A 24383-nucleotide genomic window follows, 5' to 3' on the forward strand; every position below is an offset into this window, starting at 1 on the left:
TTGCCTAGATGAGTAGTATACTCCATCAAATGGAAGCTACTTTTGTTTGTTCATAATTCTGTAGAGTAATATTAGTGACAGGAATTTCATATTTTGAGTCTATGAAATGGGAATCAGGTATTTATTAGGACTTTAAGATTGTGATGCTGCTCTCTTTTCAATAAAATCAATTTTTATTTTAGCTATCTTCCTAGGATCATATCGTATGCCATATGAAGATATAAAAAACATCATTCTGGAGGTTAATGAAGACATGTTGAGTGAGGCCTTAATTCAGGTAACTTGCATATTTTGCTTTTAAATTTCATTTTCACAGGTATTTCTAGACTGCTGTCCTTTCAATGGAGTTGTGTGAAAATGTTCTTCTATGTTTGGATAGTAGAATTAGGAATATCTAGCTGTGTGGACAGTAAGAGGACTCAGACGATCTAGGTTCTAGGTATGTGTCTGCCATTTATTAGATATGTGTCCTTTTAAATTTAAGTGTGTGCACATGTAGACGCATCATCCTCTGTACATAAAATTGCATCTATTTCATCATCGCAATGACACTCTTAAGTAGATATTGTTATTACCATTGTATGGACGTAAAAGTGTATAGGCCAAGAGGTTAAAATAGCTTCCTCAGGATCAGTGGGTGAATGGTAAAGTTATCCCTTGTTAAGCACTTAACATGCTGGGGATTGTGTGCTTTATATATTTTATCTCATTGAATCCTGCAACAGTCCTATGAGATAAGTACTATTATCCTCATTTACACATCAGGAAACTGAGGCTTAGAGAGATTGCCCACTGTCACCTAGCTGGTAAGTGGCAGAGTAGTAGAGCTGAGACTCAGAACAAAGCCTATCAAGACTCTAAAGCCATTGCTCTTTTTATTCTATTATTCTGCCTCCTATGGGCAAACTATGTCAGTTTGCTAAAGCCCTATCTTCTCATCTGACATTACTAGGTCACTGTGAGGATTACACCAAATAAACTGCTTGGTAGAATAAAGCACTCTATTAGATCTAATTCTTAGAATTCTTCATATGTTTGACCCTGTCTGGTTTAATTTTTGGAAGGAAGAACTGCAAGGTATTTCATGGATGGGCATAGTCATTGCAGGTTTTTTGTTGTTGTTTGTTTTTGAGCCACGTGGCTTGCTTTGATTTTAAGAAGATTGAGTAGTTTATGCTGTAACAATTTTGTTATACCTCCCCTTAGACTGTCTCTAAATCTCAGAGCACCAGTGTCTGCCATTTGAGCAGGCTGTGTCTATATAGAAGTTTCTCCATTGCATAGTGTAGGCTTGCATTACAGTTTACCCTGTAGGACTAAGGGTTAATGAGTTTATGTAGGCTCTTTATTATCATGACACAACTTTATTAACCTCAACGAAAGTTACACTGTGCTAAGAAATTCCCTTGTGGAAAAGTTTTTTGAAAAATGTGTTTTCTTTGTCCAGCTAGCCAAGTCCAGAGTTCTCTGAGTTGAAATGGAGAGCTGATCACATTTGTCCTGCCCGCCTTATTCCCGTGATTCTTTGCACAATAGTCAGAATGAGCAAGTTAAAAAGCCTAAATGTGACTTAGTTCTCCCTCTTTTTATCCAGTTGGACAGTTTCATTTTAAAGTACAAAAAGGCAAACAAACATCTGACTCCTATTCAGTAGTTGAAGCTTTCTAGTCTTTTCTGTATGATCAGATTTTAGTAAAAGAGAACCATATTTTGAAGAATTAATCAATGTAGGCATTTATTTTGCCCATTAAAACTGTAGCTTTTCCTTCACATGCCTTAGTAAATAAAAAAGAATGTAAATATGCAGAATGCTACTGTGATATTTATTTACCTGTAAGATTAAAAACATTTATTATTTTTTAAGTCATGTTTTCAGCTCTTTAGGGAATGTAAGAAACAGAAGGGGTCTCACTTATGAGTGGCCCTCTAATATGCAACAAGCTTTAAAAATGTATATATAGAAATGTATTACGTGGGTTTTTTTTTTTTTTTTTCTGTTTCACTTGATTTTGTAGCATAAACGATACATATTTGTTTCTCTCTGTAAATTGCCTGGTCCAGTTGGGAGGAAGGAATTGCTTTCAATTTGGAGAAGGCAGTAAATTATGTCTAAATTATTGAATTCAGCTGGTTTAATCTTATCCACTATGCAGTCAAAAGGACTGCTTGTGAAATCACATTATCATGCTAAATCTCGGAAGGTGAGTGAAGGAGAACCACGAAGTGTAGATCCTGCCAGGCTCCTTCTGCGAGTGTTATACCCATTGCTTCCGTGCATTTCCTGTTTGCTGGGGATGGGTTAACCTTTTTCTGTCTCATCTCTTCCTCTTTTCTAGACATCCAGTCCCTTTTTTAAGCCTGTATCTTTCTCTTTTTCACATCTCTGTGTGTTTTATCACTTGCATCCTTTGCCCCAACAATTTTGTGCTTTCCTTTCGTTTAAAGCAGGCCACTGAAGACTTTTTTCCAAGCTGGCTTGCCTTCCTCCTCGATGCCAGATACTCTAAAATTTCTTCTCATTCCTTACCCTGCTCAATCAAAACTCATTTTCTTACTTCTGCTTGTAGGAGAAAACAATTTAACATGTAATTTAATAGTATGCATGATTGGAATTGTGCTGCTTGGGTACGAGGCACAAATTGTGAATAACTCATCTGAGTTATGAAAGTTAATATTGCGTTTATGCAGACAAATCCAATGTCTGAGTATCTTCTAGTAAGGAGGAAGGTCCTGGGTAGAAACAGTCATTTGATTTTCAAGTACCCAAAGGAGACTGCTTCCCTCAGGCCAGAGAAAAGACTAGATCACCACTGCCTTTCTCCCTCCCATCCTAGAAAGGGTTTGCTTCAGTGATGCAAAAGTAACATCAATTTGCCATTCAAAGGAGCTGTTTACCATTTATGACTAATTACCATGTAGCACATTGATAATGCATAGCATTAAATATGTATCATCAGATTAACTTTGTTGTAAGTTCTATTTGATTACAGTGCTAAACTCCATCCATGCATAATCATAGTTTGTTGCTCATGTGGCATGGTTGTCTCCTCATAACAACAAAAACAACAAAAAACAATTAAGGACACATTGCTTCCCAGAGACTTGAATTAACACCAGTATTATCTCTCCTAGTTTGGGTCAATAGGCTCTTCCCTGCCAGACAACTAATAGATTTTAGTTATTTGGCAGGATAAATCCTTTACTAAAAAAGCAAAACAAAACAAAAACATACCCCCAGATGTTAATTTAATCAGCAAAAGAGAGCCCCAAATTTAAGGTTATTAATAAAAATATTAATGTCTCCTTTATTTCAAAATATCTAAATTGAAGCTAGAAACCAAGTTCACTATATGGAAGAAGTTGAAAAGTCCTAAAATACTTACAAGAACGCATAGAAACACTTAAAAAGTACACCATATCCTGAGATTGTTGAGGAGCTTCTAATATATGCAATTATGAGTTAGTTCCAAATAATGTGTACTAAATTTAGGTGATTCTTGGAGTTATTATTTCAGCTTTGAAAATCTGCTTTAGTGTAATTTAATTTGATCTATTGAGAGAAAACTCTAAGACCAGTGTTTTTAGGACATCAGTGGTAAAAATGAAATATTTGTAGGCACATTTACATATAGAACATTGACCAAAAAAAAAAGAAATTAGCAGTTTTAAAAAAGTGATTCAAGCGTTGAAGGAAAAATAACAGTATATTCTATTTTAGAACATCAGTGCATGCAAATGATTCTTAAATGCTGAGGAAATTCACGTTGGTAGGGAGATTATGGTCATATTCACAAAGCCTAAGCAGAAAAAAGATGATTAACATAGAAGGCAGTATAAAATTGCTGCAGAATAATTACAAAGATATGTATAAAGCAGGGGTTTTTAACCAGGGGTCCAAAGGCCCCTGGGAGACCCATGGAGAGAATTCAGGGGCTCCTGAACTTAGATGTGAAAAATACTGCCTCTTTATTTTCTTTACCTGCTAACTAATATTTAGTATTTCATCTGATTAACAATATAGGCAACAGACCAAAGTGGTATTAACAGTACCTCTAACTTTGTCACTAATAGAAATAATAAATGTTTTCCTATCACATTAAATTTGTGGCAGATATCTTGAAATATTATTTACAGTCATAACTACTTCAAAATTACACTAGTTATTAAAGCTGCCACTAGATCTTATTTTTTAATGCTTTAATCAAGAAGCACATCTATTATTATATCACAATTTATTTTCTTAAATATCTTGATAACTATTTCAATATAATTGGTTTCTTTTGTATTTTTATGTATTTTACTTTATTTTGAGAAGGGATCCGTAAGCTGGTGTTAAAGAGTTCATGGCAAAAACGAAGAGGATAGAAACTAGTACAGAAAAGTTTGCCAATCGAGATGGCAGACTAAAAAGTACCACATTAGAAGGATGAGAGGATCAACTACATTCTGACCACATTGCCCCTCCCCAGACTGGCACAGCACTGCACCGAGAGGGCCCCCTGGGCCTATAGTTTCTCCACTGGAAAAAGAGAACCCTAGGTGGACGTCTAGCTCCCCCAGCACTGTGGGACGCTTCCCAGAAGGACCATTTGGGCCACACTTCATAGAGATAACTGGGGGAATCTGTGGGGCTCAACCACTGGAGATCAGATAGAGGTGGAGAAGTTGAGGTGGGGTTTACAGCAACAGCACTTAGATCTTGGCAGACTGCATTTCTGCTTGTAGCAGTGCCCAAGCAGAGATCCCAGCCAGTGGCTCTGCGCATCTTCGGAGCCAAACTGGTGGCCCCATCTGGCTAGAGAGTTCGGTGGACAGTTCTGCCTGATTTGGGTGCCTGGTCAATGGGCTGTGCCAGCCATGGAGCTTGTTCTGCTGTCCTGCCTGGGCTGGAAAGCAGATTTGCAGCCCTGTGTAACTGTTGAGCATAGCCTCTAGTCTTACCTGTCCAAGTAGCCTAGCCTGAGAACCCAGGCCACTGTGGAGCCCATGCTATAGCCCTGCTTGGTCGGAGAGCCAAGCAAGCAGCCTTGCCCAACTGTTAAGCATACTCTTGGCTCCACATAACCAGGGAGCTTGAACAGTGACCCTGGATAGTCTCAGAGCCCAATCTGCAGTAACACTGAGCCACGGAGTCCAGACTATAACCCCACCCAACAGCAGAGTACAATCTATGACCCTGCCCGATTGCTGAACATCTAGCCTTGTCCAGGCCTGCAGCCTCCTCCAAGCAGGGAACCCAGCCAGTTACCCTGCCCAATTGTGGAGCATAGCCTGTTGCTTCACCTGATAAGGGACCCTAGCCAGTGACCGTGCCTGACCACAGAGCACAGTCCCTAGCCCCACCCAACTGCAGGATACAGTTGGAAGTCCCTCACCACCAGAGAGCCCGGTCAGGGCATATCCAGTAGCCTACCAGGTCGTGAGGCCCAGCCTGCAGCCCTGTGCAACATTAGGGCACAGCCTGAAGCCCTACTTGATGACAGAGCACAGCCTGCAGCTCCAACTGAACATAGTCCAGCCAGCAGTGCCATTCACTCAAGGAGCACAGCCTGAGACCTCAGCTGACCAGGAGCAATTGCAAAGCCCATTCATAGCCCTGCCCACTTGCCAACCAGTAGCACCACCCTACCCGGGAACACAGCCTGTCACCTCGCCTGACCAGAGGTGGTTACAGAACCCAGTTAGTGGCCCCACCTGACCACAGAGCACAGTCAGTAGCCCCACTCAATCTGGGCATCCACGCAGTAGCCCTGCTTGAACGTGGAGCTCAGCCAGCAGTTACACCCAACAGTGGAGCTCAACCAGTGGCACCCCCTCTGACCTCAGATACTGGGCAATAGCGTCATCCAACTAGGGACTCCAATAGCAAGCCCCACTTGCCAAAAAATGCTATCAGCTGACTCATCTAGTACCCCAGGTTGGGCTGATGAGTGAAGGTCTTACCCTGTGATAGCAAACATAAATTCTGGGAAAGAAGACCACTTATTCAAATGTGCAGATACTAATGCAAGGAGTCAAGAATCACAAAGAATCAGGTAAAAATGACACCACCAAAGGAAACTAATAGGACTCCAATAACTGACCCTAAAGAAATGGAGATCTATGAATTTTCTGAAAAATAATTAAGAATAATCCTCTTAAAGAAGTTCAGTGAACTATAGCAGTACACAGAAAGACAACTAAACAAAATTGGGAAAGCAATGCATAAACAAAATGAGAAGTTGAACAAAGGAAAAGTGACCATCAAAAAAACACACAAACAAACAGAAATCCTAGAGCTGAGTAATACAATGACTGAACTGAAAAATTCAATAGAGAGATTCAATATCACACTTGATCAAGCAGAAGAGAGACAAGTGACCTGAAAGGTAGGACATTTGAAATTATCCAGTCATAGGAGTAAAAAGGAAAAAGAATGAAAAAGAGTGAAGAAAGCCTACAGGACTATCAGTGAATTTCTCAAAAGAAATATTACAGGCCAGGGAAATGTGGAATGATATATTCAAAATATTGAAAGAAAAAAAAAAAAAAACGAAAAACACCTGTCAACCAAGACCAGTCTACCCAGAAAAGCTGTCCTTTAGAAATGAAGATAAATATTTTCTCAAACAAACAAAGCTGAAGGAGTTCATCATCACTAGAAATACTAAAGGGTGTTTTTCATGCTAACATGAAAAGATGCTAATTTAAACTGTAAAAACATATGAATGTGTAAAACTCACTGGTGATGGTAAATATGTAGCCAAAGTCAGATTCTCTAATATTATAATGGTGTTGCATAATTCACTTACAACTCTAGTTTAAAAGTTAAAAAAACAAATGTATTAAAAATAATCATAACTTCAATAATCTGTCATTAGGTACACATTATAAAAAGTGTAAATTGTAACCTAAAATAATGTAAACTGTGAGGGGGGCAAGAAGTAAAATTATAAAGTTTAGTATGCTATTGAAATTAAGTTGTTATCAGTTTAAATTAGGATGTTATAAATATATTTTATGTAAGCATCATGGTAACCACAAAGGAAAAGCCTATAGTAGATACACAAAAGATTTTGATAAAGAAGTCAAAGCATACTGCCACAAAAAGTACTCAAATCTCAAAGGATGAGAACATTAGAAGAAGCAAGGAACAAAACATTCAGAAAACAATTAACAAAAGGCAAAAGCAAGTTCCTACCTATCAACAATTACTTTAAAGATAAAAGTATTAAAATCTCCAATCAGAAGACATAGAATAGCCTGAATGTAAAAAACAAGATTAAAAGATACTCTGTCTATAAGAGACTCACTTTAGCTTTAAGTACACACATAGCTTGAGATTGAAGGGATGGAGAAAGATACTTCAAGCAAATAGTAACCAAAAGAAAGCAAGGGTTGTGATACTTACAACAGACAAAATAGACATTAAGCAAAAAAATGGTCAAAACAGACAAAGACAGTCATTATGTAATGACAGAGTGGTCAGTTCATCAAGAAGATGTAACAATTGTAAATATTTATGCATCCAACATTGGAACATCTAAATATATAAAGTAAATACTAATAGAACTAAAACAAGGGCTAAAAGGAGAAATAAACAACAATAAAGTAATAGATGGGGACTTCAGTACCCCACTTTAAACAATGGATACACCATCCATACAGAGAATCAATAAGTAAACAGTGGATTTGAACAACACTACGACTTAATGAACCTAACAGACATATACAGAACATTTCATCCAACAGAGGCAGACTACATATTCTTTTCAAGTACACATGAAATATTCTCCAAGATAGATCATACGATAGTTAATAGATAGCAAATTTAAGAAGATTGAAATTGTATCACATATCTTTTCTGACCACAGTGACATAGAACTAGAAATCAATAACAGGAGGAAAGGTGGAAAATGCATAGAAACATGAAAATTAAACATAACACTCCTGAACAACTAATGGATCAAAGAAGGAAAAAAGAAGAAATAAAGAAATACCTTGAGACAAATCAAAATGGAAACACAACATACCAGAACTTATTGGATGGGGATAAATAAGCAATTCTAACTGGCAAGTTTATAGGGATAAACACATCAAGAAGAAAGAAAGATCTCAAACAACCTAACTTTACTCCTCAAGGAAATAGAAAAATAAGCAAAAACTAATCCCAAAGTTAGTAGAAGGTAGGAAATAATAAAGGCTAGAGCAGAAATAAATGAGAGTAAAAGACCATAGAAAAGATCAATGAAACTAAGAGGTAATTTTTTGAAAAGGTAAATTTGACAAACCATTAGCTAGACTAAGAAAAAAAGAAGACTCAGATAAATACAATCATAATGAAATAGGAGACATTGCAACCCATATCAAAGAAATACAATGGATCATAAGAGACTACTATAAACAGATACCAACTAATTGAAGAAATGAATAAATTCCTAGTGACATACAACTTACCAAGAATGAATCCTGAAGAAACAGAAAATATGAACACATCAGTAATGACTAAGGATATTGAAACAGTATTTAAAAACCTCTCAAGGAGAAGTCTGGGATCAGACTGTTTCACTGGTGAATTCTACCAAACCTTTAAAAAAGAATTAACATCGATCCTTTTGAAACACTTCCAAAAAATTGAAGAGGAAGGAACACTCAAAAGCTCATTTTTTGAGGCCAGCGTTACCCTGATACTAAAGCCAGATAAAGACACTACAATAAAAATTGGGCAAAGGACTTGAGTAGACATTTTCCAAAGAAGATATTCCAATTGCCAACCTGTACATGAAAAGGTGCTCAGTATCACTAATCATCAGGGAAATGCAAATCAAAACTACAATGAGATATCACCTCACACCTGTTAGAATGGCTGTTATCAAAAAGACAGATAATGCTGGTGAGGATATGAAAAAAAGGGAACTCTTGTGCACTGTTGGAGGGAATGTAAGTTGGTACAGCCACTATGGAAAAAGGTACAGAGATTCCTTAAAAAATTAAAATAGAACTACTATATGATCCAGAAATCTCACTTCTGTGTATATATTTGAAGGAAATAAAATCACCATATCAAAGAGAGATCCAAATGTCCATGTTCGTTGCAGCATTTTTTTTTTTTTTTTTTTTACAATAGCTAAGGCATGCAAACAACCTCAGTGTCCATTGACGGATGTGTGGATAAAGTTGTGATGTATGTATATATGTATACACACACACACACACACACACACACACACACACAGGAATATTATTCAGATTTTAAAAAGAAGGAAATCCTGCGACATGTGACAACATGGATGGACTTTGAGGACATTATGCTAAGTGAAATATGTCAGGCAAAGACAAATACTGTGGGGTATCACTTATATGTGGAATTAAGACAAACCAGACTCATAGGAACAGAGTAGATTGTTGTTTGTTTGCCAGGGGTGGAGGGAAGGTGAGAATGGATGAAACTGGCTCAAGGGTACAAAATCCCAGCTATAAAATGAATAAGTTCTGGGGATGTAATGTACACCATGGTGACTACAGTTAATAGTACTGTACTGTATATTTGAAAGTTGCTAAGAGAGTAAGTCTTAAAAGTCCTTGCCAGAATAAAGAAAAATTATGACTATGTGTTGTGATGGGTGTTTTTTTTTTTTAACATCTTTATTGGAGTATAATTGCTTTACAACGGTGTGTTAGTTTCTGCTTTATAACAAAGTGAATCATCTATACATATACATATATCCCGATATCTCTTCCCTCTTGTGTCTCCCACCCTCCCTATCCCACCCCTCTAGGTGGTCACAGAGCACCGAGCTGATCTCCCTGTGCTATGCAGCTGCTTCCCACTAGCTATCGATTTTACATTTGATAGTGTATATATGTGCATGCCACTCTCTCACTTCATCCCAGCTTACCCTTCCCCCTCCCCGTGTCCTCAAGTCCATTCTCTAGTAGGTCTGCGTCTTTATTCCCGTCCTGCCCCTAGGTTCTTCATAACCATTTATTTTTATTTAGATTGCATATATATGTGTTAGCATACGGTATTTCTTTTTCTCTTTCTGACTTACTTCACTCTGTATGACAGACTCTAGGTCCATCCACCTCACTACAAATAACCCAATTTCATTTCTTTTTATGGCTGAGTAATATTCCATTGTATATGTGATGGGTGTTTAAAGGAACCTTATTCTGATAATCATTTTGCAGTATATGCATATATCAAATAATCACATTTTACATCTTAAACTTTCACAGTGTTATATATCTTAATAAAACTGGAAAAAACATTTTAAAAAGAAGAAGTTTCCCAGTTACATGACTTAGAAGTTTCCCTTAAAAATATTGCAAGACAGTAAAATGATCAGTGGTTACCAGGCATTAGTGGAGAGGGAGGGATGAATACGGAGAGCACAGAGGATTTTTTTTTTTTAATTTTTATTTATTTATTTATTTATTTATTTATGGCTGTGTTGGGTCTTCGTTTCTGTGTGAGGGCTTTCTCTAGTTGCGGCAAGTGGGGGCCACCCTTCATCGCGGTGCGTGGGCCTCTCATTATCGCGGCCTCTCTTGTTGCGGAGCACAGGCTCCAGACGGGCAGGCTCAGTAATTGTGGCTCACGGACCTAGTTGCTCCGTGGCATGTGGGATCTTCCCAGACCAGGGCTCGAACCCGTGTCCCCTGCATTGGCAGGCAGATTCTCAACCACTGCGCCTTTTAGAGCAGTGAAACTAACTATTCTGTGTGGTAATATAATTGTGGATACATGTCATACATTTGTTAAAATCCCATAGAATGTACAAAAGGAAGAGTGAACCCTAATGTAAACTGTGGACTTTAGGCAATATTGATGTGTCAGTGTAGGTTCAACAGTTGTTACAAATGTAGCATTTTAGTGGGGAGGGTGTTGATAGTTGGTGAGGCTATACATGTATAAGGGCAGGAAATACATGGGAATTCTCTGTATTTTGCTGCTCAGTTTTGCTGTAAAACTAAAACTGCTCTAAAAAATAAAATCTAATAAAAATAGAAAGAAACTAGCACAGAGGCTCACAGAAGGGGAGCTGTAGGTTTGGGTGGCCTGTGGTTACAGTGTTTTTTTGGGAGAAGTGTAACTTAAACTGGACTTTGCAACATTATTAGGGCTCAGTTAGAGAAGGCTAGGAAAAGGGAATAGTGGGCAAAGGCTTGAGCATCTAAAGGAAAATATTTATATTCTGGTATGCCTCAGAAGTCATGTAGGGTGGCAATGAGAAAGAGCATGTAAAAGATTTGTTGGGGTCATACTCTTGAGGCATAGAGATCACAAATTAGTGACCTACAATATGTTTTCTTTGGCCTTTGTAGTGCTTAAATGGTAGAATTTGAGTGTTACATACTGTCCCATTTGCCACAGGCCCTACCACCCCCCACTACGTTTTACCCACTCTGATTTATTCCTAGTCCCTATAAGCATCAGGCTTTTTGACCCCTGGTAGAAAACTTGAATGCCAAGCTATTGGATTTGGACATGTTTACATGTGTGTTTAGGAAGATTTCTGTAGCTGCAGTATGCCAAATGGCTTTGTGAAAAGAGATTAGAGATGGGGAGATAATTGTAATTTCAAGTATAAGGTATAGGGGAATTCCCTGGCAGTCCAGTGGTTAGGACTCCATGCTTTCACTACTGAGGGCCTGGGTGCAATCCCTGGTCAGGGAACTAAGATCCCGCAAAGCCACGTGGCATGGCTGAAAAAAAACAAAAACAAAAACAGAAAAACAAGTATAAGGTACAGTGAAGCCCTGCAATACATTGTGGGTAGAGAAAAAAGAGGAAAGGTGGATAAATAAGAAGTTACAAAGAAAAGATTCATCGAAAAATCTTGGTGATAGATAGAATGGTTGTACTACTAATAAAAAGAGGCAAATCATGTGGGAGAGAAAATACTTCCAGGGTAGAGGAGAAAATTTTACAGATACATTGCATTAGAATATGTGTTGGAAGTCAGAATAGAGATGATGACTGAAATTAAGGATTTGGGGAGTCATTTGCAAAGAAATGATTGTTCTAGTTTAAAGACCAGAGAAATTCTTGAGGTTGATAGTGAAAAAAGTGACCATTGGAACGTTAAGGTCCACATTTCTGGACACCACACAGGTTGAGGGGATGGATGTTGTTAGAGAAATCAGAACAAAGGGAGCCAGCATATCAGAGGGAGTGCCAGGTTCTTTGGTGCATCACACAAGCTAGCACAGGAGAGAGTTTTGAGGAGTGATGAATAAGAGAATGATATCAGGGGAAAAGAGACCTCTCTTGATATCCTCAATTGTAGTGTCGTACTTAAAGTAGTTATTTTCTTGCAGTTCTTTCTTCAAACAATCCACACTATTTACTAGACACCTGTATTCCTTAAGCAAATGTTCTGTTTATTGTCTTTTGGTCTCTGTTGCCCTTATTTTTAAGGGACAGATGCATTCCTGTTGGGCATGCAACTGTCCAGTATAATATTTTCTGCTCCCCTTCCACCCGCTTTGTTTTCTCTGAATTTTCCTTCCTTTCCTCCCTTCCTCCCGCCCTTTTTCCTACTCTGTCTCACTTCCCTCCTTCTTTCTTTCCTTCTTCCCCCCCTCCTTTCCTTTCTTCTTTTCTTTCATTTAAATAAATTCTTTTTTGTGTAAAGGGTCCTAATCGTTCTAAATAATTCTCCCTTGGTGAAATAGAGCTCTAGGGTATCTCCTTCTTACCTGGAAGCTTCAGAAATACCTCCACAGATGTCCTTCTATGATACATGTGTTACTGAGCTCAGGTTTAGCTGCTCGCCGCTCATAAGGCAATAATTCGAGAGGCAAGTGTTGGTAGAAAGGAAAGGTGCTTTGATCAGAAAAGCTGGCAATCTGGGGAGAGGTGGACTTGTATCCAGAGACCAACTCCTAAGATTCTGCTAAGCCATGACAGTTTTTAAAGGGAGAAATGGCAGTGGGGGAGAATCTCAGTGAATTATCGAGGCAGGAGGTTGGGTTCTGCATCATTCTCCATTGCATGCAGACTGGCTGACTCTCTCTTCAGATGTTATTTTGCCTGCCTGATCTGCCTGCAGGATTGCTAAGGGGGCTGTAGGGGGTAGAGAGCTAGCCATTTTTATCTGCTTAATTCTACATTCTTACTCCTCTTTAGGAAAGGAATCAACAGGTTAGACAAGGCATGGTGTGCATTCAGGAGAGCGTAAGTCAGGAGTTAGTTTCAATAGTTTAGTGATCTCATTCCTATTATTAGGTTCTTTTAAGGTTAGAGGGGAACAGAAATGGACAAACAGGAAAGGGGAAAAAGAGCTGCATTCACATGCACAGGAATATTCCAGCTGGCTTTTTCTTCCCCAGATAGTTTCCATTTATGCTGGCTCTGTTACTTTTCTGAAACCCATTCAAGTATCCAACTCTGAACCCAATGTGTAGGGGTCTACAGGTAACCACATGATTATGTTTTCAAATGTTATTTTATGTCTCAAAACAGATTTTATGATTTATAGAACTTATTGTTGGGTCCTGACAAAATGATGAGAGTGGAGCAAAGGTCATACAATCCATTCCCCTGATTCCAGGCAATGCTCCTCCTAAGTCATCAAAGATAGATGGGTATCTATCGATTCTGCGGGGAAAAAAGATTCTTCAACTTCCCTCAATTAACCAGTTCTAGAGTATAATTATTCTTATAGTCAGGAAATTCATGCATGTGTAATAGTAGAGCTCGTTTTTGTCTCCTCAATCCATCTTTGTAATCATTGATCTATTTACGTGGTTATCGACCATCTGTATTTTATGCAGGCTTGTGATTCTGCATGTGTACATGCACTTTACAAGGGTTGATGACTTTAGAAGACTACAAGTATATCAATTAAGGCTATAATGGCATTAGTATTGTAGAATTTGAAAACATTTTTGTCTGAAATAACAACTTGTATTTACCACGTTCATTTTCATAGTTCTTTAGGGAAAATGAAACATTAACAATGATGGCAACAATCACAAAACATTTCTTTCCCATTTCTCATCATGGAGGAATAAATAGTTACTTTATGTCATGCTATTGTAATCTCAAAATACTTGTATCTGTGAGCTGCTGTTCTTTTTCATCTTTTGCTTCTAACTGGTTAGTTGAGTAATTTTTTTTTTTCTTTTCTTTACCCTTCCTTCACTGAAGTTTTCTTTGGCCCTTGTTTGCTACTTTCAGTCTGTTGGTAAAATCACACCTATTCCAAGCAAATGTGATGACTATTTATTTTCATCCCCTCTATGTCTATTGTTGATTAATACCGGTATTTCAATTGTCACCATTACTGGTTGTGCTGTTTTCTACAATTGATACGAGACTGTTTCACAAAGAAAGAAGAGGTAGCTTTAAACAATTCATTAATTTTTCTTGTACTAGTCATACTGTAAACTATATTTTAAAAATGCAAAAAAAAAAATTTAGCCTATTTATACTTTGAACAAAGCATAGGTCCTATTAATAGTTGAGCAAGATGTGGCCTCAGATATCATATTTTATGCGGCCTTGTAGACTTTAAGCCATGGTAGAACTTCATTAAAATTCTGGCCCTTTCATACTACAGGTCCACTGAGTCTATTGATGTGAGATGATGTTTGGGGTTGACTAGGAATTCCCTTGCAATTGTAGAACTTGGAAAGTGCCCTTATTTTCCTTAGACTTCCAGAACCCTGAATTAGGAAATGAGAAGCAAGGTTAGACCCAACACCCCCTACTCTAACTTGTAGCTATAAGACTGCCTCTGGACAAAAAGCCAAAATCTCTCAGCCCAAGAGAAATGGAGGGCAGAGTGTCCAGGTGCCAATGCCCTCAATTAAACTAACAGAGATGGAGAACAATTACACTGTTTTTTCCTACTATCTTCCTACTCTTTTTTTACTATATTAATTTTCTTTGAATCCAAAGATTGTTGGCCAGTCATATATTTAATGAAGTATAACACCTTTGTAATTGATTATATCTATAAAAACCACTTCCTCTTTTGTGCATTCAGTAGGTAATCAAAACATTCTTTTCTGTATACAAGGAATAAATATTTACTTACCATATTGTTTTTTTCAATGCTCTATTATAATTCTAGATCTCCTATGTAAAGAAGAACGGTACCTAGTCTTCAATTCTAGTAAAGTCATATGATAGTTACAGTATAATTTAACATAATAGAGTTAACATGCTATGGCATACTTTAACACAGTGTAATATAGATATAACATGATGGGTATTTTAATCTCTTTACAAAATATTTTTGAGAGGCAGTCAGGAAGGAATACACAAGAGAGACTGAATGCTCTTTATTTCTTAAGCTCAGTGGTAGGCACATAGAGTCATTATATTATGTATATATTTTTGTATGTCTTAAATATTACGCAATAAATAAATTTTAAATTATTTGACAAGTGCTGAAAGCGTATGCTTAAGGCAGGACCTAATTCTTTTTTGTGGAGTGCTGTTCTGTAAATTGTAGGATGTTGAGCAGTACCCTTAACCTCTGCCTACTAGTTGTAGCCCACCAGTTGTGACAACCAAAAATGCCTCAGACATTGACCCATGTCCCCGAGTGGGCAAAATTGTCCCTAGTTAGAACTGTCTGAAGAATTATTTTTATTTCTGAAATACAGGTAGTAAAGTTTCAGATAATAAGCTTCCAATCATTTGCTTTTATTTTCTATGTTCATTGGAAACCCTCATGACAGAGGTTTTGGACATTTGATTATTATAGGCAAAACCAAAACTTGATTCCATGTGTTTAAAAAAATCTCTTTCCCAGGAATGTAAAGTGTTCATGTTAAGTTTAAATTCTGATAGAATGCATTCTCATTAAATTGCAAATATCAAGCATTGTTTAAAATATAGGCCTTAATTATTTTTCAGTGGTGAATACAGACAATTCTATGAGTGTGATTTGATTTTTTTTCCTTTATCATGTACTAGATGGGTTTTGTTGTTGTTGTTGTTTTACATTAACAACTCAATAGTGTTGAACAGTTCACTTTACACCATTTAAAAAACCTTATGTTTATTTTTTTTTAAATATGTCATTTAGGTAAGGCAAATAGTATAGTGATAACAACTTTCAGTTTGGAGTCAAAAAGCTGGGTCCGAATCCCAACGCTGCCACTTGCCAGCCATGTGAGCCTGAGAAAGTTACCTAGCCTCTCCGGGCACGTTGTCTTTATCCTCTAAAGAGGTGATGAGTCTCTTATGAGGATTAAGTTAAACATACGTGAAAGTTCCCTTAGCACAGTGCTGGTTACAAGGTAAGGATACAACAAATGACTTTTGAGGTGAGTGGGATCAGTTCAGTTAGGTTTGCTTTTTTTCCCAAACATCCTCCTGCAAAACGTTTAGTTGAATAGTCAGTGCTCAGTTTTCTATGTTAATAGAAGGAATCTCAGCAGGGTGATAATTCTCCTAGGGCGTCTTGCTTACTATGCACTGTCTGGAATCTCAGAAACAGAGACATCAAATAGGGACAAAGGAAATCTCCAGGAATAGTCTACCATTTTTGAGAGGATAATTCAGAAGCCTCACTTCAACCTCTTTGATCCTTTATATCACATTCCTTATTCTGTAGTTCTGCTCATTTGCATGCTGCAAAGGTAAATGTAGACTTTCAAGTAGACAAATATACTTGAATTAAGATAGAATTGGTTGATGGAGCCGACTGGGGGACTCGCAGATGTGAGACTGGGGACTCTCAGATGTTATCAAAACCTTTTAACATTTTAAAAGTGTTTTGTAGATCTTTAATATTCCACTTGAATTAATGTAACAAAATTTTATCCACCAATTGTTTCCCACAGTTTTTACTGTTGTTGAATTTATATTATTATAAGTTATTCATGTCTTCATGTCGTAAAATTTAACTTTCAATGTTTGTACTATTATTAAGCATGAGATAAGGCTATCATAATTTGAGGTCCTTAGGGCAAATGATCTGAAAATGTTTTAGATAAATGCCTGGCATTTTTATATTTGTGTTTTATTTGTTTAGGAGTATTTTATTTTAGTATGTTGGGTAGTATTAGAATCATATATTTTATACTTAGAATCATTTAAAATATATGCCAACATATATGAAATCATGACTTTATGAAATTACCAATATCTATTGTGAATGAAATTGTATATTTTAGTTTGAGTATTAGTAAACAATATTTTATAAAAATCAAAGTATCTGAAATTGAGAACATGACCTTGTTCTAAAGTTTTGGTGGTAGAAGAATTTGTCATATTACAGAGTTAATCAGAAATGTTGTGATGCATTCCAAATAATTAGTTATAATTTAATAGCTACTTTGAGTATTTGTTCTAATAAAGAATCACAAAAGACATTAAAAGTTTAGGGGCTAAATAAGCTTAGATGACAGTGGTAACAGACAGTGCTAATGACAGTGCATGGCCTCAAGAGTGTTTTGGGTTGGCCAGAAATAGGAAGGTGGGATTGCTTTATGACAGCAAGGAAAGGGGAGACTTGTTAGATGGGTGTAACCTGCTGAGTTCTGGCTTTATGTGAAAGTTTGCAAGCAAGATAACCTCCTAGGAATGGTAAGAAAGCATATGAGTGAGAGCAGATGTGATACAGAGAATTCTACATGATGGAATGTTTAAAAGATCTTATTTTTCCTTCTCTTCCAATTGTGGAACCTGTCTTCTATGAGGTATTTGCTAGAATACCTCATTGTCTTCCAGACTGTACACATTGTACTCAAATTTAATTTTGCCTTTGTATCTCGATCATGGAATTAGAGACCATCAAAAGTTAAGGCTAAAATTAACTTTATAAATTCTCTTATTCATTTCCCTTATTTCATGGAAGGAGAAACTGAGGCTCAAAGAAGTTTATATCACACAGCCAATCTGGGATCACAACTCAGTTCATGTGATGCCCAGTTCATTGATTTCTTTTTTTTTCTCCTGTTGTTTGGTCTGTGTTTTTCCCTGTTGTGATATGCAAATGAGTGAGGAGGTTGGGAGCTTACTGTTGGACAGCAATAAAAAGTAGCCACAAAAAGTTTACTAATTAAAGAGTTCATGCAATATCTATCATCGGAAGTCAGAGTAGAAATTAAATTATTGTTTAAAATATTTTCTTCCAGTATTGAAATGTCTTCATTGACATTCATTATTGTCTGTGTTGTGAAATGTGTAATTAGGTGCCAAGAAATAAAGACTTAATTTTACTTAATGCAATATAAGGGGCATAGGATTTCATTTCCGCATTAATAAGCAACATTTTAGTAAAATGAAAGTGTAGTTCAAATACTAATAAGACCATCATTTATTTTATCCCATATGAAGGATTCAAAGCGATGGCCCCTTTTAATGAAATGAAGTCTTTCAGCTCTCTGAGATAAATAAGAGTAAATATTTTGGCCTTCATTTTATAATTTTTCTTAAATGTATATAGTTGAATAGAGTTGAAAAATTACTTGCTTCTCAGGAAAAGTAAATAAAGTGTCTCCTTATTTCCCTTGAGTGCTGTGACTAATTGCTACATCATCTCCTCGGACTTTCTACTCTTCAGTGGTTTATTCTTAAAATACCACTCTCAGTATAGTGGGGAAAAAAAGCATTATGTTGGGTTTTAGTCACTTAAACCCTTTGCAACGCTGGACAAGTCACTTATCTTCTTTTAACCTTAAATTTCTTGCATATACAAGGGGGGCTATGTGTACTTCCAAAACTGGGTTATTATAACAATTCAATATGAGCATATGTGCAAACTGGTAAAACACTAAACAAATAGAACACAAATACGGACAAGTCCCTTGGATGTCTACTTAGCCCTAGTCTTTCACCTTTTCTAGCCATTTAGTAAAGATAATTAACTCTTGACTTAAACGTTCAACCATCCCTTGAAAGAGCATTCCCCAAAAGAACTCATCTTCTTGTTCTATACCCCAACTAAAGACCTCCTTTCCTTATCTCCTGGAATTCTTTTCATCCCTTCTCTCTTCTTTGATTCTGCCTGAGACTCATCCCAGCTCATCATGCATTCTTACTGATCCTTTGACTGAAGATTCATTACAACCACTCTTACCTCCCATTCCCACAGGACTAGGCTTATCTCTCATCACTTCAGTCATTTTATTGCTTTTGTTTCCTAGCTAATCTTTTTGTCTCTAGGCTGCCTCCAATCCAGTGCATCTTAACTTGATTCAACTCGATTTTCTTTATCCTCCACCAATTCATTTTCTTCCTTAAGAAGCAATAGCAGTGATTGCCATCTGTTTTTGGTTGGTTGCTTGTTTTAAATACTGTAGGGGATCTCTAGTTAATTTCAAAGATTTGTTGAATTTCTCAGTCTTGATTTTGAATAATCTGTACATGACTTGTCTTTGCTTTTCTCCATGCCTTTGCATCCTTTAAGTATCTTTCATATCTTTCAAAACATGACTTAAAACTCACCTTCTCCTAGAAATACTCCCTACTTTCTATACCAAACTGAACATTGTCTTTATTCTTCGTCTGCACATTTGTACTATGGTATTCATAGTTTTTTGTAATGGTCTTTGAAAATGATCTTTGCATGTGATGCTGACATTCTGAACTATGTTATAAGCATTCTCCGTTTTAGTAATTTTTTTTAGTTCTTTTAGAACCAGTCAGATACATGATACTGTGTTCTGTTTATATGATAAACATTCTGTTATCATGTCATTTGGTGGCATTTTAAATTAGAGATTGTCAAAATGTTAGACTGACCCTCTGTGCAGGGCCATATTGAGGGGGTGAGCAGTCCATGCTAAGATTGGTGTCAGATTTACAGATTTCCCCTTCTTGACTGTTTAGGTCTGTGTTGTCTCTCAAGTGTTTACGAGAATTATAAGAACCATCCCAACCTCCTTTGTTGAACCAAAGGTCCTTATGAAAATAAGCATAAGGATTCCATACAGTGTCAAGCAACACTTATACAGAGTCATGATTAGTTGTAGGTGTTTCTACACATTTCTGTCATAGATGACTCTGCTCTGAAAATTCTTTTGCACTGAGCGGTGAAAACTATCCTAGTCTATGCAGTTTCCCTGGGCCCCAACTGGCTATTTGGAGGGAGTGTCATTCAGCCAAAGGGATATTGGTGGTCTCCATTAATCTAAACACTGCAAACAGTGTTTTTGGCACATTAGATCCAAAGGGAGCAACCACTAGGTTCAGTTTATGTAAGTTCCATGATGTATATAATTTTTTTTTGTTTGTTTGAATTTTGTTTTATTTATTTTTTTATACAGCGGGTTCTTATTAGTCATCAATTTTATACACATCAGTGTATACATGTCAATCCCAATCGCCCAATTCATCGCACCACCACCACCACCCCCCTGCCGCTTACCCCCCTTGGTGTCCATACATTTGTTCTCTACATCTGTGTCTCAATTTCTGCCCTGCAAACCGGTTCATCTGTACCATTTTTCTAGGCTCCACATATATGTGTTAATATACGATATTTTTTTTTCTCTTTCTGACTTACTTCACCCTGTATGACAGTCTCTAGATCCATCGACGTCTCAACAAATGACCCAATTTCGTTCCTTTTTATGGCTGAGTAACATTCCATTGTATATATGTACCACATCTTCTTTATCCATTCGTCTGTCAATGGCCATTTAGGTTGCTTCCATGACCTGGCTATTGTAAATAGTGCTGCAATGAATATTGGGGTGCATGTGTCTTATAGAATTATGGTTTTCTCTGGGTATATGCCCAGTAGTGGGATTGCTGGATCATATGGTAATTCTATTTTTCGTTTTTTAAGGAACCTCCATACTGTTCTCCATAGTGGCTGTATCAATTTACATTCCCACCAACAGTGCAAGAGGGTTCCCTTTCCTCCACACCCTCCCCAGCATTTGTTGTTTGTAGATTTTCTGATGATGGCCATTCTAACTGGTGTGAGGTGATACCTCATTGTAGTTTTGTTTTACATTTCTCCAATAATTAGTGATGTTGAGCAGCTTTTCATGTGCTTCTTGGCCATCTGTATGTCTTCTTTGGAGAAATGTCTATTTAGGTCTTCTGCCCATTTTTGGATTGGCTTGTTTGTTTTTTTAATATTGAGGTGCATGAGCTGCTTGTAAATTTTGGAGATTAATCCTTTGTCAGTTGCTTCATTTGCAAATATTTTCTCCCATTCTGAGCGTTGTGCTTTCGTCTTGTTTATGGTCTCCTTTGCTGTGCAAAAGCTTTGAAGTTTCATTAGGTCCCATTTGTTTATTTTTGTTTTTATTTCCATTACTCTAGGAGGTGGATCAAAAAAGATCTTGCTGTGATTTATGTCAAAGAGTGTTCTTCCTATGTTTTCCTCTAAGAGTTTTATAGTGTCCAGTCTTACATTTAGGTCTCTAATCCATTTTGAGTTTATTTTTGTGTATGGTGTTAGGGAGTGTTCTAATTTCATTCTTTTACATGTAGCTGTCCAGTTTTCCCAGCACCACATATTGAAGAGACTGTCTTTTCTCCATTGTATATCCTTGCCTCCTTTGTCATAGATTAGTTGACCATAGGTGTGTGGGTTTATCTCTGGGCTTTCTATCTTGTTCCATTAATCTATGTTTCTGTTTTTGTGCCAGTACCATATTGTCTTGATTACTGTAGCTTTGTAGTATAGTCTGAAGTCAGGGAGTCTGATTCCTCCAGCTCCGTTTTTTTCCCTCAAGACTGCTTTGGCTGTTCGGGGTCTTTTGTGTCTCCGTACAAATTTTAAGATCTTTTGTTCTAGTTCCGTAAGAAATGCCATTGGTAATTTGATAGGGATTGCATTGACTGTGTAGATTGCTTTGGGTAGTATAGTCATTTTCACAATGTTGATTCTAAAAGGTCATGTGTCATAAAGAGGGCAGACCTTCAGAGGATGGGTAATTAGTTGATGATGGAGTGAGCAGCCACATAGGAGTGACTGCTTAGAGTAGGACTGCATCTGAAGTGAAGCCAAAATTCCCCAAAGTGATCAACTCTGCCTCACCAGCAAAAAGCCAGACATGGGATAACAAATGTGTTTGGTCACCCTATATTGATATATTGTCTTATTTATGATGAGTAATCATTTTATTTTTGTGGAATTTGGCATTGGCATATATTCCAGATCCTCTCTACGTATAGTCTAATCCGTTGCTTTACATTTGATGGCAGAGTAGGGGTAAACTTGGTTCAATGAATGTTTATAAATAAACGTTTAACACATGTCACTAGTTGGGAAAACAATCAATTTTTGAGGATCACAGTGAAGACTGTTACTGGTTTAGAAACTCAGTGCTGCAGGCCAAAAATACTGTATGGGTTATTTTCAATAGATAATTTGAATACTGCTTCAAGGGGGAAATATTTCAAACAAAACTAGATTTGTGATTTGTTGTAAGATTTCTTCAATTTTTTTTTAATTAGATCCCCTCAGTTTATGGTACAAATGAATGCCTAAGGATAAGAGTTGTTCAGGATCATCTCATTGTCTCTTATCTCATTCTTTTTAAACTCAATTGACAGTTGTCCATGTGAAAATGTATGGGATATTTGAAAAGAGTCAGCCAAAAACCAACAATTATTTTTCCTTAAAAAAAAAATTAAAAGTTTGAACAAGATGAGTTAAATCCTTGGGGATCATTACTTAGCCCATAGAGGAAAAGTAAACTGAGGAGTAAGTCTAGACTTTGCAAATGTGAAGAGTCATTATCTAGATAATGATGAGTGGCTGAAAAATGTACCTGACTGGCTCAACAGAAGAAATCAATATTGAATTGAATCAGATGAATAGAAGCCTAAGTCCCAAACTGTAAAGTTTTTTTTTTTTTAATATTTATTTATTTATTTATTTATGGCTGTGTTGGATCTTCGTTTCTGTGAGAGGGCTTTCTCTAGTTGCGGCAAGTGGGGGCCACTCTTCATCGCGGTGCACGGGCCTCTCACTATCGCGGCCTCTCTTGTTGCGGAGCACAGGCTCCAGATGCGCAGACTCAGTAATTGTGGCTCACGGGCCTAGTTGCTCCGCAGCATGCGGGATCCTCCCAGACCAGGGCTCGAACCCGTGTCCCCTGCATTGGCAGGCAGACTCTCAACCACTGCGCCAGCAGGGAAGCCCCCTGTAAAGTTTTAAGGCAATAATGTGAACTCTCCCAGAATGATCAAGAATACCTGAGGACAGAAGATTGAATTAAGTTTTACAAAAAATCATTTGGGATTACTTCTCTAATATTTGGCTGTATGTATGCACTTCAAAGCATAGCATTAATAAAATGTAACCATATGTGCCCACATCACCAATATCTGTGAAGCCCATTATTTATCCCTTCACTCCCAAAGAAGCCACTATTCTGAATCTTGGGCTCATCATCTCATGCTTTTCTTTATGCTTTTATTACATATGGATATATATCCCTAAAATATGTGCTTAGATTTTGCCTTTTTTAAAACTTTGTATGAGTAGACTCATTCTGCATACATGTTCTATTGTTAGATTTTTCATTTTTTTTTTTTTGAGATTCATCCATTTTGATGTATGTAGCTATTATTTTTTTTCATTTTTGCCATGCTATAGTGTTCCATAGTATGAATACGCCATGATTCATTTCCCCATTATCCTGTCAGTGAACATTTGGATTGTTCCTAGGTTTTTGTTTTATTACTGTTGTTGTTATTGTTATCATTATCATTAAGACTGCCTGTACAAATAACATTGCCATGAATATTCTTATACATGTCTCTCGGTGCAGATCTTGAAGAGCTCCTCCAGATTAGTAGTCCTCAAAGTGTGATTGCTTCAACATCATCTCTGCGTACAGGTTAGGAAAGGATAATCTCCACCCCTAGCCCAGACCTGCTGAATCAAACCAAAAGGTGTGGGGCCCAGAAATCTTTAACTAGCCTTCCATGTGATTCCATAGCACACTATAGTTTGAGACTGATTCTAGTCTTTTTTTTACTTTTATTTATTTTAATTTATTTATTGTATTTTTGGCTGCGTTGGGTCTTCGTTGTTGCGCACAGGCTTTCTCTAGTTGCGGTGAGCGGGGGCTACTCTTCGTTGCGGTGCGCGGGCTTCTCACTGCGGTGGCTTCTCTTATTGCGGAGCATGGGCTCTAGGTGCTTGGGATTCAGTAGTTGTGGCATGCGGGCTCAGTAGTTGTGACTCGCAGGCTCTAGAGCGCAGGCTTAGTAGTTGTAGCACACGGGCCTAATTGCTCCACGGCATGTGGGGTCTTCACGGACCAGGGATAGAACCCATGTCCCCTGCATTGGCAGGCGGATTCTTAACCACTGTGCCACCAGGGAAGCCTTGATTCTAGTCTTATAATTACTGGGTTATGACGTGTATGCTTCTTCAGCTTTACCAAGTAATGCCAAATTAATTTCTGGAGTGCTTGTATTAATTTATCCTACTAACACTGTATGAGAATTCTCATTGCTT

General features: G+C 37.4%; 1 protein-coding gene across 4 annotated transcripts in view; it reads left to right on the top strand.

Annotated features, from left to right (window-relative positions):
• The window catches only part of DIAPH2 (diaphanous related formin 2), an 857286-nt gene that overhangs the window by 382913 nt on the left and 449990 nt on the right, over positions 1 to 24383 (top strand). For all 4 annotated transcript variants that reach the window (XM_059909954.1, XM_059909955.1, XM_059909956.1 and 1 more), the window contains one exon: positions 183 to 277. In XM_059909954.1, coding sequence (XP_059765937.1) covers positions 183 to 277 — 95 coding nt within the window. The remainder of the gene's footprint in view (positions 1 to 182; positions 278 to 24383) is intronic.

The sequence above is a fragment of the Balaenoptera ricei genome, chromosome X (genome assembly GCF_028023285.1).
Source record: "Balaenoptera ricei isolate mBalRic1 chromosome X, mBalRic1.hap2, whole genome shotgun sequence".
Taxonomy (NCBI): Eukaryota; Metazoa; Chordata; class Mammalia; order Artiodactyla; family Balaenopteridae; genus Balaenoptera; species Balaenoptera ricei.